The sequence below is a fragment of the Urocitellus parryii genome, chromosome 9 (genome assembly GCF_045843805.1).
Source record: "Urocitellus parryii isolate mUroPar1 chromosome 9, mUroPar1.hap1, whole genome shotgun sequence".
Classification (NCBI taxonomy): Eukaryota; Metazoa; Chordata; class Mammalia; order Rodentia; family Sciuridae; genus Urocitellus; species Urocitellus parryii.
Window position 1 is genome coordinate 91,160,960 of NC_135539.1, and position 14,691 is coordinate 91,175,650.

General features: G+C 37.0%; 1 protein-coding gene across 1 annotated transcript in view; it reads left to right on the plus strand.

Moving 5' to 3' along the window:
• Positions 1-13,829, plus strand: part of Desi2 (desumoylating isopeptidase 2) — a 50,590-nt gene extending 36,761 nt beyond the window's left edge. Inside the window, exon 5 of the mRNA XM_026390739.2 lies at positions 10,545-13,829. Coding sequence (XP_026246524.1) covers positions 10,545-10,778 — 234 coding nt within the window. The 3' untranslated portion in view covers positions 10,779-13,829. The remainder of the gene's footprint in view (positions 1-10,544) is intronic.
• Positions 13,830-14,691: the final 862 nt, after the last annotated feature.

Sequence of the window (14,691 nt, forward strand, 5' to 3'; positions counted from 1 at the left end):
TTTCACTTGCCAAGTGAAAAATAAATTTTAAGATGAGGTTATAATATAGAAATTCAGTATAGGGCTTAAAATTTTGCTAAATTTTAGTTGCCAACATGAATTTTTTTCCTGGCTCTTATTAACAAGAATTCATTTCTCCTATCTTGATTTTATTCTGCAAACCTATGATAGGCACTTGCCTTTCCAATCCTTGAATCCCAAGCAGAAGACCAAAACTATATAAAATTAAAGGACCATAAAGAGAAGGTGGAGGGAAGGAATAAAGAAGATTATAAAATAAGATCTAGAGAATTAAATAGCACTTGAGATGGCACCCCAACTTTATCTCTCAGATCATTACAGCGACAGCATCAAGGTAACACAGAAATTGTGGAAGGCGTAAAGGAGAAAATGAGCTGCTATTTCAGTGACCCTCTCTACTGAAATGCTTGGCTCCTGGCCTTTTTCACTTCCCTCATGGCTTCTATAGCATTGCTTTCGAAGAGGGCTATAGGGATCTGTAACTGTGCAAGCCAAAATATGTGTCATTAGCTAGCAGGATTACCCATGACTTTGAAACATGTGGTATCCTTGCCCCACTATGAATGTACTAATCCAGGTCTTATTTTAACAAAATCCTCAGATGACTCACATGAAAATAAAAGTTTGAGAAGCACTACCAATAGTCTAGTACTTGTATACCGTAGAGGTGACCTAGTTGATTTTCAGGAAAGGGAGGACAGGTGGATCTGAGCTGCTTTTTTTCACCTTCCCAGTACTGAGGATTGAACCCACAGGTACTTTATCACTGAACTACATCCTCAGTCTTTATTTAAGACAAGAGTTCATTAAGCTGCTGAGGCTGGCCTCAAACTTAAAATCCTCCTGTCTCAGCCTCCGTAGTCACATCACAGTTGTAAGCTTTTTTTTACTTCAGATATTACATTTTTAGGGAATGCATTCAAAGATTCATAGGATGTTAAAATGGGCAGAGATAATAGAATCTAATCCAGTGTTCTCCTTTTATAGGCAAGGAAATGGGTTCCAATTAGAAAAAGACATATCAAAGATTGTTATGAAGAACTCATTAGATCCTGACTTCTTATTCAAGTGCTTGTTAGGCTTTATTATTACTTCCTCTGATTCTGATTTGTTCTCTCCCCCAAATAATTTGGTAACTTTATTGAACACCTATACTACCACCTCAGCCAGCCCTGACTTGCCCCTGAAACCATGTTAAGGTTGGGAGCCATCGTTTTAGGCCACAGTTTTCATGTTTTCTTCTTTATGAATGCTAAATTGTTAAAGAAACTAAGACCCAGAAGTTAAGTGATTTAACCAAGGCCACCCAACTTGTTTCTGGCCGTGCTGAAATTAGAATTCAAATGGGAAGAGATATAAGAAGCTATTTTAGTGAACCCCATATAAATGGAAGCAAACAAATTTAATATTAGGGCCTTTAAAGACAGGTAATAAAACTGTTGTGCTTTTACATTATTAACAACATAGTTGAGGAGGTGTGTTTCATATAACCAGTTGCAGAGAGACAAAATCATCAACAATTATATTTGATTGTTTATATGTGTACTTTTAGGTAGACGTTCCAAAAATTCTAAGCATGATCACCATTTAAATACAATGTTAGCAGTAAAGGTACTTTCTGTCCACAGGGATTAGCAAACTATTATGGCCTGCTAGCCAATACCAGCCTGCCATTTATGTTTGTGCAGCCTATGAACTAAGGTGGTTTTTACATTTTTCAGTTATTGACAGATCAAAACAGGGATATTCACATAATGACACATATAGAATATGTGAAGTTCAAGTTTCAGTATCCATAAAGTTAACTGAAATACAACCATGTTCATTCATTTCCCTGTTACCTTTACAGCTCTCATGCTGAAATGGGAATTGAGTAGTTACAACAAAGACTTTATGGCATTAAATGTAGAACATGTATTGTTTGGGCCTTTACAAAAAAGTTTGTCAACCTTTAGTCAATAACTGAGATCCATTTGAATCTGATTTAGATTGGCTTAAACATAGAGGAAACATTTTATCTCCCAAAACACGAAGTCCAGAATACGACAGGCTTCCTGTCAGTACGGTCACTGTCTCAATTTTAATGTGACAAGAGGCCCCTAATGTCTTTCCATCTCTTGAAATCCTTAGACCACTGACTCTGCTCTTAGGCTGTGGCTCCCCTTATAGTTTTCAGATAGCTGTAGTAATATTAGGTACAACATCCAGAGAATGAAAAAAACTGTCTCTTCCTTTGGTTCTCTCTCAGAAACAGTGAAACTCCCCCCCCCCCACCCTGTTTATCCTCCTCTTCCAAAAACAGGCCATATTTCCTGAAATGGGGGCGAATGGCCAATTCTAAAATAGTCATTAGCATTACCATAACTAAATGCCACTGGCCTAATCTAAATATTTTACTTTTAAATATATATAAAAGTAGGATAGTATAATAATGAGTCCTATATGCCTGTTACTGCTTCAAAAATTATTACTTATAGCTAACTTTGTTTCATCTATGAGCTCCCCACTCCAGAATACCAGGACCAACCTCAGATTTTGAGAAAAATCCCAAATATTGTTTTATTTCAGTTATAAATATTCACTCATAGCTCTCTAAAAGATGATTATTTTTAACATCAAAATGTTAGTTATTGGACCTAAAAAAAAAAAATGTTCATTCCTTAATACTATCCAATTATTTCCCCAGTTGTCATGATTTTTTAATAGTTAAGTTTGAATCAGAATCTAAACAAAGTTCATTCAGCTGCACTGTGAGTGAGGTATATTCCACATAGAAAAAAACAGGATAGACCTTTGTTTCTTTTTCTTTACTTATTAGTTTTCAAAAAATAAGTTGGGAAGGGGAGGGAAAGAAGTACCAGGGACTGAAATGGAACAAATTTTATTCCGTGCATGTGTGATTATGTCAGAATGAATCCCATATTATCTGTAACTATAATGCACTAATAAAAAATAATAAATTAAAAAGGAAAAAAAAAGTCAGTTTCTATGCAGGAGTGAGTTAACATCCCAGACTACTGTCCTTAGAAAAGCCTGCCTATAATGTTGACCCCCCCCCCCCAGTCTGGAAACTTGGATTTCAGGAAGGTTCTCAGTTTCTAGAACTGGTGGAAGTGACTTACTGCACCTAAGCTATTTATACAAATCACTTGGTTTATGTTATATACTTGCTTTTTATCTAGGAATCTAGAATTTTGTTACCAGCTTGGCAAAGTGTATGACCAGGACCCTACAAAAACCTTAGGCACTAGTCTGGAGGAGGGAACAAAAAACCAAACATATCACCTGGGGTGATGGTGCACACCTATAATTCCAGCTACTCAAGAGACTGAGGCAGAAAGATCAAAAGTTCTGGGCCTGCCTCAGCAACTTAGAAAGACTTAGGGTAGAGTATTCAATCCCCAATACCAGAAAAAGAACTAGCAACATGTTCCATCAGCCTAGCTGCTGCTGAGATCCACATGCACACCCACCCACACAATTTCATGTAGAATTTCCCAAAGCAGCTATGTTAAACCTGTAAATACTAAATTTACTGTTAGGGGTTTGAATACATTTGCAATGGAAAAAAAAAAAAAAACGGTAGGGAAGTTTTGTTTTGTTTTGTTTTTTAATGGCTTTGTATTTTGTGGTTTATTGAATCATGAATATATGATAGAAATTGAGGTAAAATGTTTCATGCTTATAATTTTACAAGTGCTAGAGGGATTTTCTCACCAAGGAATATTGCAAAGCAAAAGTGTTAGTAGGACAACTTCCTTGTTTGCTGCTGTAGGGTAGATGGAAGTTAAATCCTTTGAGTATTAAAAGCAAAAAATGTCTGCATGACCCATGATTTTTACTGGATGCGGGGGGGCGGGGATTCTTTTGTTGTTGTTTTGTTTTGTTTGCCTATTGGAGCAACTGGGAAAAGAAAGAACATGAAAATAGAGGCTCTCCAGATGTAAATATTATTATTAAATGTTTTAAAAGCAGTTTTCAGTTGTTAATAAACTTATAAAATCTAATGGTGATTGACCATCCCAGTGTGCCTATGATGTGCCTGTGTTTTAGTAGATTTTAGAAAGGGCTTAGGAAAAACTTATTTAATCACTTGGACTTAGAAACTTGGCTGTTTAGCCCTCTCACATCTTTTGGCAGCTTTTTTGTTTGTTTGGTATCCTGAATTCACAGATCCTAATTGCCTAGACTTGGTTCTTAAACTAAAACCTGACATTGATTGTTATATTGTTTTGGCCTCAGCACAAGCTGAGTTAAACTGAAAGGTACAGGCTCAGGGAACAAGACTTCTATTTGGAAATCACTGTAGATTTAGAACACCCTTCTGTGAGGCTCTAACCTATAAAACATGAATGTTGGCTGAACCATCTGGGCCATTTGCAGGTATCCATAGGAAAGGCCTTCCCTGGTGAAATCAAGCTGTTAATTAGCTGGGTATTTCTAGTACAGGGACTAATTGCCTTTCTGACTTTTGATTACTGCCCAAAGTTACAAGGAATAGGGAAATCCCACATCACCAGAACTGTGACCCCTGCACCCACTCCTCACATGGATGTTTCACTACAGTCTAATCTAAGGACTTTCTAGATTAATTGCTGTGTACTGATAGCTAGCTTTCTTCCTTCAGCTCTACCTTTCTCCTGGTACATATACCTTAGTAAGATGATTACTAAATGTAACTCCCCCAGAAACAGAATAATCTTCTATTGGCTATTCAGTAAATATATTTATCAGGAAGAAAGTGGAGCAGACGATTCTATAAACCCATTTTGAAATTTTCTGAAAATTCAGGATTTAATTCTGACCCATCCCTAATGGGTCAGAATGATAGATACATCTTTTCTGATTATAGTACATAAAAATATTTTCCTACAAAAGCTTTTACCTCTTTAATATGTCCCTTTCAGACAAAAGGTCACAATGAAAGTAAAGAGACCATTTTTAAGATGTGAAGTTATAATTGTTCAATGAGACGTACTGATTTTTGTAACAACATCAAAAAACCAAAACCCTGGTACCTGAGGAGGCTCTAAGGAAGAAGACTTGTCTTTCAATACTGAGTCTTTGTCTTTCAATATGCTTCTTCCTAAAGAAAACCTTTCCATGCTGCCTTTATAAATTCTACATGACTTGGAATTCATACAGACTGCTGACCCTGTGCACACACCTTGCTGCTGACTGCAAGACAGAAGGGTGGCTTCAGCTCCTGCACTTCCCACACAACACCTATACATGTCATCCACACTCTGAAGGGTATTAATCTAACAGATGGATCTGGAACTCACTGCCTTTGAGTAGTCCATCTGAAAAAAAAAATTCAACCTGTTTTTCTATCTGAAACAAAGACTCAACCAATTTTTCAACTTGATTGGAAACCTAGAGGCTTCTCCAGGCTTTACCCCATGTTCCTTTTCCTTGCTAATTTTGTTTTATGTTCTTTTATATCCTTTCACTGTTATAAGTCATGCTGTAAATACAACTACATACCGAGTCTTAACGTATCTTAGCATATCATATACTCTTAGCATATCATCAAAACTAAAGGTAGTTTTTAGGAACAGTTCCCTCCCTAGAATTCTCCAAAGGTTACCAATTTTATTCTTGACCCATCTTTGATCAGTGGGATCCTCTTTGAGAAGGTTCCTGGTTTGTTCTAAATAATCTTTGATTACCTTTTTGTTTCCTAGTATAACAAGATATTCCAGGCTTATTTCTGATAAGAAATACTTAGAAACTTTAATCTGCTCATTACTACTAAATTGCTAGTAGGTTCTAGATTTTTTTTTTCCCCTAGTAGATAGAAGTAGGACTTTTTGTAGATTCATGGTAATGTTTTTACCACAAATTCAGGCCATAGGGCTTTAACTTAACCTTATCAGTATAATGTCTGTGTGTTCTCTATCTCAAGTCAAAAAATCCAAGTTGTCAGCAACAAGAACATAATTACTCATTTTGTTTTATCTTTCCATACCTAAAGCAGCTTTAGAATAATAGCATCACCACTGCAGTTAACAACAATATCATTACTAGAAAGTTGTAGGTTTGGGGAGTTTATTCAGTCCTTAAGAGTATAACTTATTTAAAGACATACAAATTTGTGTTTCACAGCAAATTAGAATCATTTCTCTCTTTAGTTTTACCACCAACTCAACTCAGTAATGAATTAATCTCCTTTGTTCTGTTACCCCTTTGTTTTTTTGCAGATCAAACCCAAGATTTACACACGCTAGCCAAGTGCTTTACCATTGAGCTGCAGATTTATCTGTTTATCTTTTTTTTTAAGAAATAGGGTTTTAAAATTTAATTTTGTTTTATATAAATTCTTTCCATGGTTCCAATGTCAGATCTAAAAAATGTGGTAGTATATTCATGGAAATCTAACTTCCATTTCACTCCCCTGTACCCTTCTTTGACTTTCAGAACTTTAATTTATGGTATTTTTTTTTATTTGTCACATTTTAATCTACCAAGTTTCTGTAATTTGTTAAAGCAGCCATAGGGTGCTAGTACAAATGTCAGTACCTGGAAATATAGGGTGCTATATAATAACAAATACCTAAAAACATACAAATAATTTTAGAGTTATTAAGGGAGATATAAAGGCTGGAGTTTGAAGTGTTTGACAGAAAAAAGCCAAGCCTAGCCTAGATTAACCTTGTATAGACTATTAATAGAAACATGGATATTAAAGGTGCTGCTAGTCAAGGCTCAGAAGGAAATGAGGAACATGCTATTGAAAACTAGACAAAAGGGTATCCTTGATACATGGTGGCAGAAAGCTTAACTGAATTTTTCCTTATAGTTGTATGAAAAGCAGAACTTGTTAGCAGTAAACTCGGATATTTAGCTGAGATTTCCAAGCAAAGTATAGAAGTGCCACCTATTTTCTTCTTTTTTTTTTTAAGTTGTAAATGGACACAGTACTTATTTATTAGTTATTTTTATGTGGTGCTGAGGATTGAACCCCAGTGCCTCACACATGCGAGGCAAGTACTCTGCCACTGAGCCACAATCCCAGCCCCCTACTTTCTTCTTAATGCTTATATTAAACCATGAAAAGATTGATAAGTTTGGAAAACTGTTAAGCAAAAAAAGGAATCATTACTTGATGATTTGGGAATCCTCATCCTATGCAGATTGCAAAAGATGCTAAAATCTAGAACTTTACTGTTAGGAAAGCATGCTATAGAAAGAAGTCTAAGGTTATACTGAACTGCCTTTCCAGCTGCTACAGGGATTAAATGTATGATTCATGGATCCTTTCAACCATCTCAGCAGAAACCAAAAATAGTGATGAATTATCCAGAAAAGATCTGCGAAAGGATTCTCTTGTCTAATGGAGGCGATCCCATGACAAACAGGAGGTCTGCTGGGCACAGTGGCACATGCCTGTAATCCCAGCAGCTCAGGAGGCCAAGGCAGGAGGATTACATGTACAAAGCCAGCCTCAACAATTTAGCAAGGCCCTGAACAACTTAGTGATCTCAAAATAATTAATTAATTAGTTAATTAATTAAATAGGTCTGGGGGCTACTGGTGGCTCAATGGTTAAGACCCCTGGGTTCAATCCCTGGTACTCCCGTCGCGTCCACCCCACCCCACCCAAAAACAACAACACACAAGAGACCCATTACATTTATATTAACAGGAACACTGGCAGCTTGGACTGAAAGTATAGAGGGAGGACAAAATGAAAACAAGACTCAAGACTGAAAATTCTAGACATAAAATAGACCAGAGAAAGTTTGACTCCAGGGACAGGATCAGGGGCCCAAAGGGCAGAGTGAGAAACCTATGGAGGTTACGCAGTTGGACTTCAAAATTATTTGGAACAAATGACTCCTTTCTTCCTTTCTTTTTCTCTCTTTTTGATTTAGAATGTCAATTATTGTTATTCTGTCCCAACATTATATTTTGGGAGCATCATATTCACAGTTTTCTCCACTTTTCCTTTTTTTTTTTTTTTTTAACTTAGCAATACAGCAATACCCCATTTTCCAAGGGAGATACATTCCCAGAGCCCCAGTGCATGCCTGGAACCACAAATAGTACCAAATCCTCTACTAGTTTTCCATGTGATCAAGTTTGGTTTATAAATTAGGCATAATAAGGGATTAACAATACTAATAAAATAGAACAGTTGGGATAGTATACTATAAGTTAGGTAAACATGGTCTCAAGACATATGTTAATATTTTCAGACCTCAGTTGACCTCAGGTAACTGAAACTGTGGAAAGTAAAACTATGGATAAGGAAGGACTCCTAAACAGCCTAGATTCATTCTGCAACAGAGAAATTTCTCATTTCTTTTCTCAGCTGAATAGTCCTATGTGGATGTACCACAATTTATTCAACCAATTCCCATTAATGTTACTTGGGTTATTTTAGTCTTTTTCTATTGCAGAGAGTGCTGTAATGAATATCTTATGCATAACTCTTTATTTTTGCCAGTATATCTCTGAAATGGATTCCTAGAAATCATGTTGTTTAAAACAAATACTTTTTGAATCCTAACCATAGTAAGAAGTAAATTTTATATTATGACTCAGTTTATACATATAATATCAGTTTCATCACTATCAACAACAGTTTTTGTTTTGTTTTAAAAATTCAGGTTGTATAATGCTAAGTGACCTACTAATAGATCTTGACCCAAAGCTTTCAAAACTTGACCCAGGTGTTGTCACTTTTTTTTTTTTTAAAGAGCCAGATAGTAAATATTTTAGGCTTATAAATGAACTGTTGTTCATGGTCTCAACTCTGCCTCTGCCTTAATAGTCCAAGAATCATAGGCAGTACCTCATTTGAGTTAGACATGGCTATTCCAATAAAATTTCATCTAGAAAATAGATGGCTGTATATTATGTAACTATTTCAGGCTAATCAAGCCAAAGATTGGGATGAAGTCAGCTTTGCCTGTAACACATGGAAAAATATGAAAGAATAAAATTCATACTCAAAAAGAAGAATGATGAGGGAAATGACTTAAACAGCAGTGGCTAACACATTAAATATTTTTAGTCACAAATTGATTAATCTCAAAGTATGTAGATATCCCTAAATACCTTTCAGGTTTACCACTGCTTTTAAGAATAGACAGATGTCACAAGGCCCTAGTTTCAATTCCTAACACCACATAAAAAAAAAAAGAGTAGATAAGGCTAGGATTGTGGCTCATTGATAAAGCCCTTGCCTAGCATGTGTGAGGCACTGGGTTCGATTTTTAGCACCACATATAAATAAATTAATAAACAAAATAAAGTTCCATCAACAATTTTAAAAAATATTTTTTTAAAAAGAGTAGACAGGAATGGTATCATATAAGGTTGTTGCCCCTTTTCTCCCAGATCTAGTCCGTGTACACATTCTTCAGACATTTTAAATACTGTCTGCCTCTCTGTACTCTCAGGCACTGGGATGGGTGTTAAATAATCAAAAATAAGCAGAACACACTCCCTTCCCTCAAGTGAAATTATCTTACTTTTCCTATTCAAAATACCTGTAGTGACCATTAAGGGGTACAGCTAAATCTCTGGTGGGGTGGTGGGGTAATGTTGCATAATTACTGATGCCCATCTTTTTTCTAAGTTTTAACTCATTTTTGGACATAGGTATTTTGAAACTCCTTTGCAAGGTCATTAACTAAAGATACACAGATATTTAAGATGACAATTTTAGATCACATGATCATAATCTTTGGCATGACTGGAGGCAAAAGCACCAAAGTGGAAGTGGAACCAGGGACTCAATTAGGGTTGTGTGCAAGAGGGAGAGGATAATAAAAAGTAAATTTAGCATTATAAAAAACCTAGCTTACTGTTTGAAATGAGGGGAAAGGGCTCAGGTGCACTGAAGACAAGAGAAAGATGATAAATGGGCAAAGAGATGTAGCAGATCATCAGTTGAAAGAGATTCCTCCTGGCACTAGAGCCTTAAGACAAGCTTGGCCAAATTTCCATGGCTTGTTCTGACCATAATATTCACTGGGGACATTTCTTTATGGAATAGTATGAGCTTCTTACAAACAAGTGGGTCAGGCACAGAAGTTTCTGGGGAAAATGGGGTGATACAGACTGGAGGAATGTAGTAAAGAATCTATGAAAAAGGAGAATACCCAAGATTAACTCTTCCAACTGCCTGGGGCTTTAATTGCTCTAATAATATCTTGTATTAACGAGTGTCTCTTCTGTGTTGTTCAAAGTACTTTTACATGTGTCTCAGAGAAGTTCAAGAATCAAAGAAAGGAAGCAGCCCAGTGGAATTAACTAGATTTTACAGACATAAAAAGTAAGCCGTTTGACAAGGCTCTTCAGAAAGGAAGGAGTGGAATTGACAGAAGGGACCCCAGGCTCCTGAGTTAAGGAGCTGCTTCTCATCAAAAGCCAGGAGTGACAGCACTGAAGGCTGGTCTGCTGTGGCTTTTCTGTACATTCACCTTCTTCCTCTCCTCTGCTTCCTTGGCTGTTGACCAGATAACCTTGACCTCTCTCTTACCTAATACAGAACTCTTTCTCCTCGGTAGATTCTTTGTGGGAAAGAGATTCCGCGCTGGATCAATCGACTTGCCTACTTCAGCTCCTGTATACCCTTTCTACAGAGTTGCCTCCCAAAGGAGTGGCTCACTCCTGCAGCCCTGCAGTCTAGTGTCAGCCAAGAGCTCCAGGATGAACTGGAAGAAGCAGAAGATGCTGCAGCATCTGCTGCCATGGCAAGTGCTACAGCAGGCTCCAGACCCGGGCGCCACACTAAACTATAAATGTCTCCAAAGTCACACCTTCAGAACTGTCACTGGCAGTTGAATATCACTAGAGAAAAGTAAACAGAGTAAGCATCCTTTGGATATTTCGTATGCAAAGATGGCTCTCCCCCAAATCCCAGTTTTTCAGCTCAGGATTATATTTGTAATCAAAAACAAATCACTTGGCGCAGGAGGGAGAACTTTGTATGAAGCTGCCCTCGGTTTTTTTTACCCACTTGTAAATTTGGAGTTACTTCTTGTTTTATACAAGCTCTGTTAAGTTATGTTTACAGTATTTTGTATTGCTGTTTACAAATCTTGCATGGACTTCTGCCACCGTGAAAGAAGAAAATCTTCGTCTTCAAAAATTAGGCAGGTAATCTTTGTACACTTCCTGATAAATACCAGAGCTACAGCATAAATTTTAGGCACACAAAAAGGTACTTACACAATTATAGTTACCATCACCTGCTTAAGAATTGTCTTTTAGACTTGTTTTTGTTTTATTAACATTTTTGGCACCAGGATGCAGAGAACCAAACTGGCCTGATATGAAGGAGCACATACAGCCCCGAGGGCTCGGGACCCTGGGTCAGTTCCTTTTTACACTCCTCCCACTCTGAGTAGCACAGCTCCCAAGGTGCCCATGGAACCATTGGTTTCATCCCAAATATCCATCCACCTGGGCAGGGTGGAGTTCTTGTGTCTGTCTGGCTTTGATGCCTCTGATTCTATAATTAAGATGTTTTTGTTGAAGATAGTCTTCTTGTAACTGACAAGTGTTTTTGCACATGTGTTGGGGGAGGGGTTTCACTTTCATTTTAATACATTATAATTTCCTCCCCACACAGGTTTTTGTTGATGGGGTAGGAATATCCTAAGTGGTAGCCTTCGAGTAGCAGTTTGAGTTGACATTCAACTGCTCTTAACTATTCAGGCTGCCTTTTATACTAGACCTTGAAAACTAGAGTCTAAAGAAACACACCCCAAAAAAGGTAATTCTTTGATATTTCATACTTTTTTATGTACTATATCAGAAAGAGTATGTCAGAGTTTGTTAGTTTGTCTTGGGAGTAGTTTCACCTCATAATAGAATGCCTGTTTTCATTGACCTCTTACTAAAACCATATTTGTATGTCTCAAATTTATCTATGTTCTTTCAAATGTCTGTCTCTTACCTAACATACTCTCAGAATGAAACTGTTGCCACAGACAAATCCTCATAGCAAGGAAGAGCTGTCTGCTCGAGTCTACTCCCAGTTTGACCCTTGGATGTAAGAAGCAAGTCATTACATGTCAAATTCAATTTTTCTGCCTTAAGAATGAATGTCCTAGGTAAAATATTGGATGTAGTATATAAATGATCCAAGGCAGTGACTTCAGCTTTATATATATAGTTAGTTTTGAAGTTATTTACATTTATTTAAACTTTCAGATTCAATTATTTACTATTGCTCTATGTGACTATACATAGCTTTCAGTAAACTACATTTTTAACTTTTACATAAGCTAATTTTGATTGATTTTTATCAACTTAAGCACACCCTCTTAATAGGGAAAATAAACCTTGGGTTATAAGCATTAGCCTGAGGAAAATGAAGCCACTCTACTTTTTGACTGTTCTGTTTCCAGAGAGGAAAGTCTTTACAAATTACTCTCAGTAATTTAAGCACCTCTTTCAAAGATGTGATAGAAAGAAATATATGATCTTTATGAAGTGTTGACTTGAAAAAACATTAAAGCTCTAACAGGAAGTTGTTCACTGAAAGTACCAAAACCCATGTTAGTAGGAAATGTTTGATGCAGTTGGCTTGGGATTTTTATAACAATGTGGATTACAGTTTTCTAATCTATTCAAATGTACATGTTTTAAACCTGGGTACTGACCCACAGGACTAGGCATTAGTTGGATACCTCTTGGTGAACAGACAGAAACATCCCATCTGTGTTTATCCATATTTCGGCAACACAGCACACAAATGAATTTATTGTTATTTTGTTGTATTTACTTTCATCTGCATCTGCAGCATTTGGAGTTTAAAAATAGTATAAAGGGTCATTGTAGAAATAATTAGTGGCCTTGGGCCACACTATCAGCAGATAAAATTCTGGACCTGAGGTTCCTTGCAATCTAATTGTACTTGAGTTTGAGAGAAAGAAATATATGTTACTTCAGAAAATCTCTGAAGGTCCTTCTCTACAGTTCAAATTGAGAATGAATTTAATTAATTTAACCTACTTTTCCTCACCCTTAGAGGAAACAAATCTTGTTCTCAATCTGATCTCTAAGAAGAAATCTCATGTCAAAAATCTAGTTATTAATATACATGCAATCAGTTTAGTGGAATATACTTTTTGTTGTAACCAAGTGAAACATATCTCTCCTGGTGGGTTAGACGGTAATAATAGTATTAGGTCAAAAGTTTCTGGTTTCTGCTGTTTGTTTTAAATACCCTAGGGGTTCTTTAACCCTAAGAAGGGAGCATCAGCTTTGGAAAGTGTGACGTGTGGAAGTGTAGAAGGCGGTGTACAATCCTAGAGCGCCTCCACTTGACGCCTGAACTCCAGCCAACTATTGCTCTGACCCACAGCAATAGCATAAGTTACCCATCACCAGCATTTGTACAGAGCAGGGAATTCTGGTTTTAGTCAATTGATAGCATTGTGTGTATGGGGAGATTCAGCACCACAGACAGCTGCAGGACTATTTCCATGGCTTCTTCCATCACAAAACGGGTAGAAACACATTCGCTGCTTCAGGGTTCTAATCTGTATGTTTTATGGCTCCATTTCTGTAAAATACCCTTTAATTTTGATACATGCTATATTTTCATTAAATGACTAAGTTTAAAAGATTTCAGATTTATTCAACAAGTTGGCCATCTGCCATTGTATCCTCTTTTCTTCAGTATGTTTTAAGAATGCAGCTCAATTGTTAGACTTTAATTGTCTACTCGGTCCATACACATACATCTTTACTATCAAAAGGTGTTACAGCTGTCAAAGAATCTTCATAGACCTGAAGATAATTTCTTGTGAAGTTGAATGCAAACGTACTGTCATTCATAGTGTTTATATAAAAATACCAGGAATCTTCACTTTTGCTACCTTGATATAGCATTGGCTATCATGTTACAACATTGAAATACATCAATTTATTAAAAAATACTTTTATAAGAAATGTTTTATTGTGCTTTCTTACTTACAGGAGACTACACTGTTGTGTATTTGTGTTGGGGGTGGAGTGGGAGGTTATTTCTAAAATCCAAGAACCCTATCTACGGGAACATGGCCACCCCCTCTCCATCATGTTTTCCTACTATATTTATTCACATATATTCCTCTTGCTCTCCCTCAAGCCCAAGGGGCCAGCACCCTAACTCTCAAAGAGCACATAGCCACGCCTGCTCACAAGCCACAGATGCCTGCTCAGACTTCTTGAGGAGTAGAGGCAGGCTGGGACTCCCCAAGAACACAAGGAGAGACCTACAGAGGAAGAGCCCTACACACTCGCCCATCTTAAAGTAGCAATTGAGTAGGAGCCTGGGTGACTGAGTTCCTTATTTCCCGTGAACCTGTTGTGCTTGGCCCCTCCAACCTGACTCTCTTCCTTTCTCCCCCACTGACTTTTGTACTAGCTGTCTCCACTAATTTAAAAACTTCCTTTGAACTAAGTATTGTTAAGTAAACAAATAGCAGTCTTTTGTGGTCTGTCAATGCTCATCCACTCTTTGCTAAGTAAGAATGAGTTACAATTCATCAATTCTCCCCTCAGGAAGAAGAACTAAAGGGGACCTGTCACCCTAGTCTAATATAGTTTTTTTAAAAGACTGCAATAAGGTTACCAACTCAGATCTAGTAAAGCAACTTCAGTATCTTGCCTTCAGAAACGATGTCAAGAACACTGGGGAACAGCAGCCTTCCCCTGCCC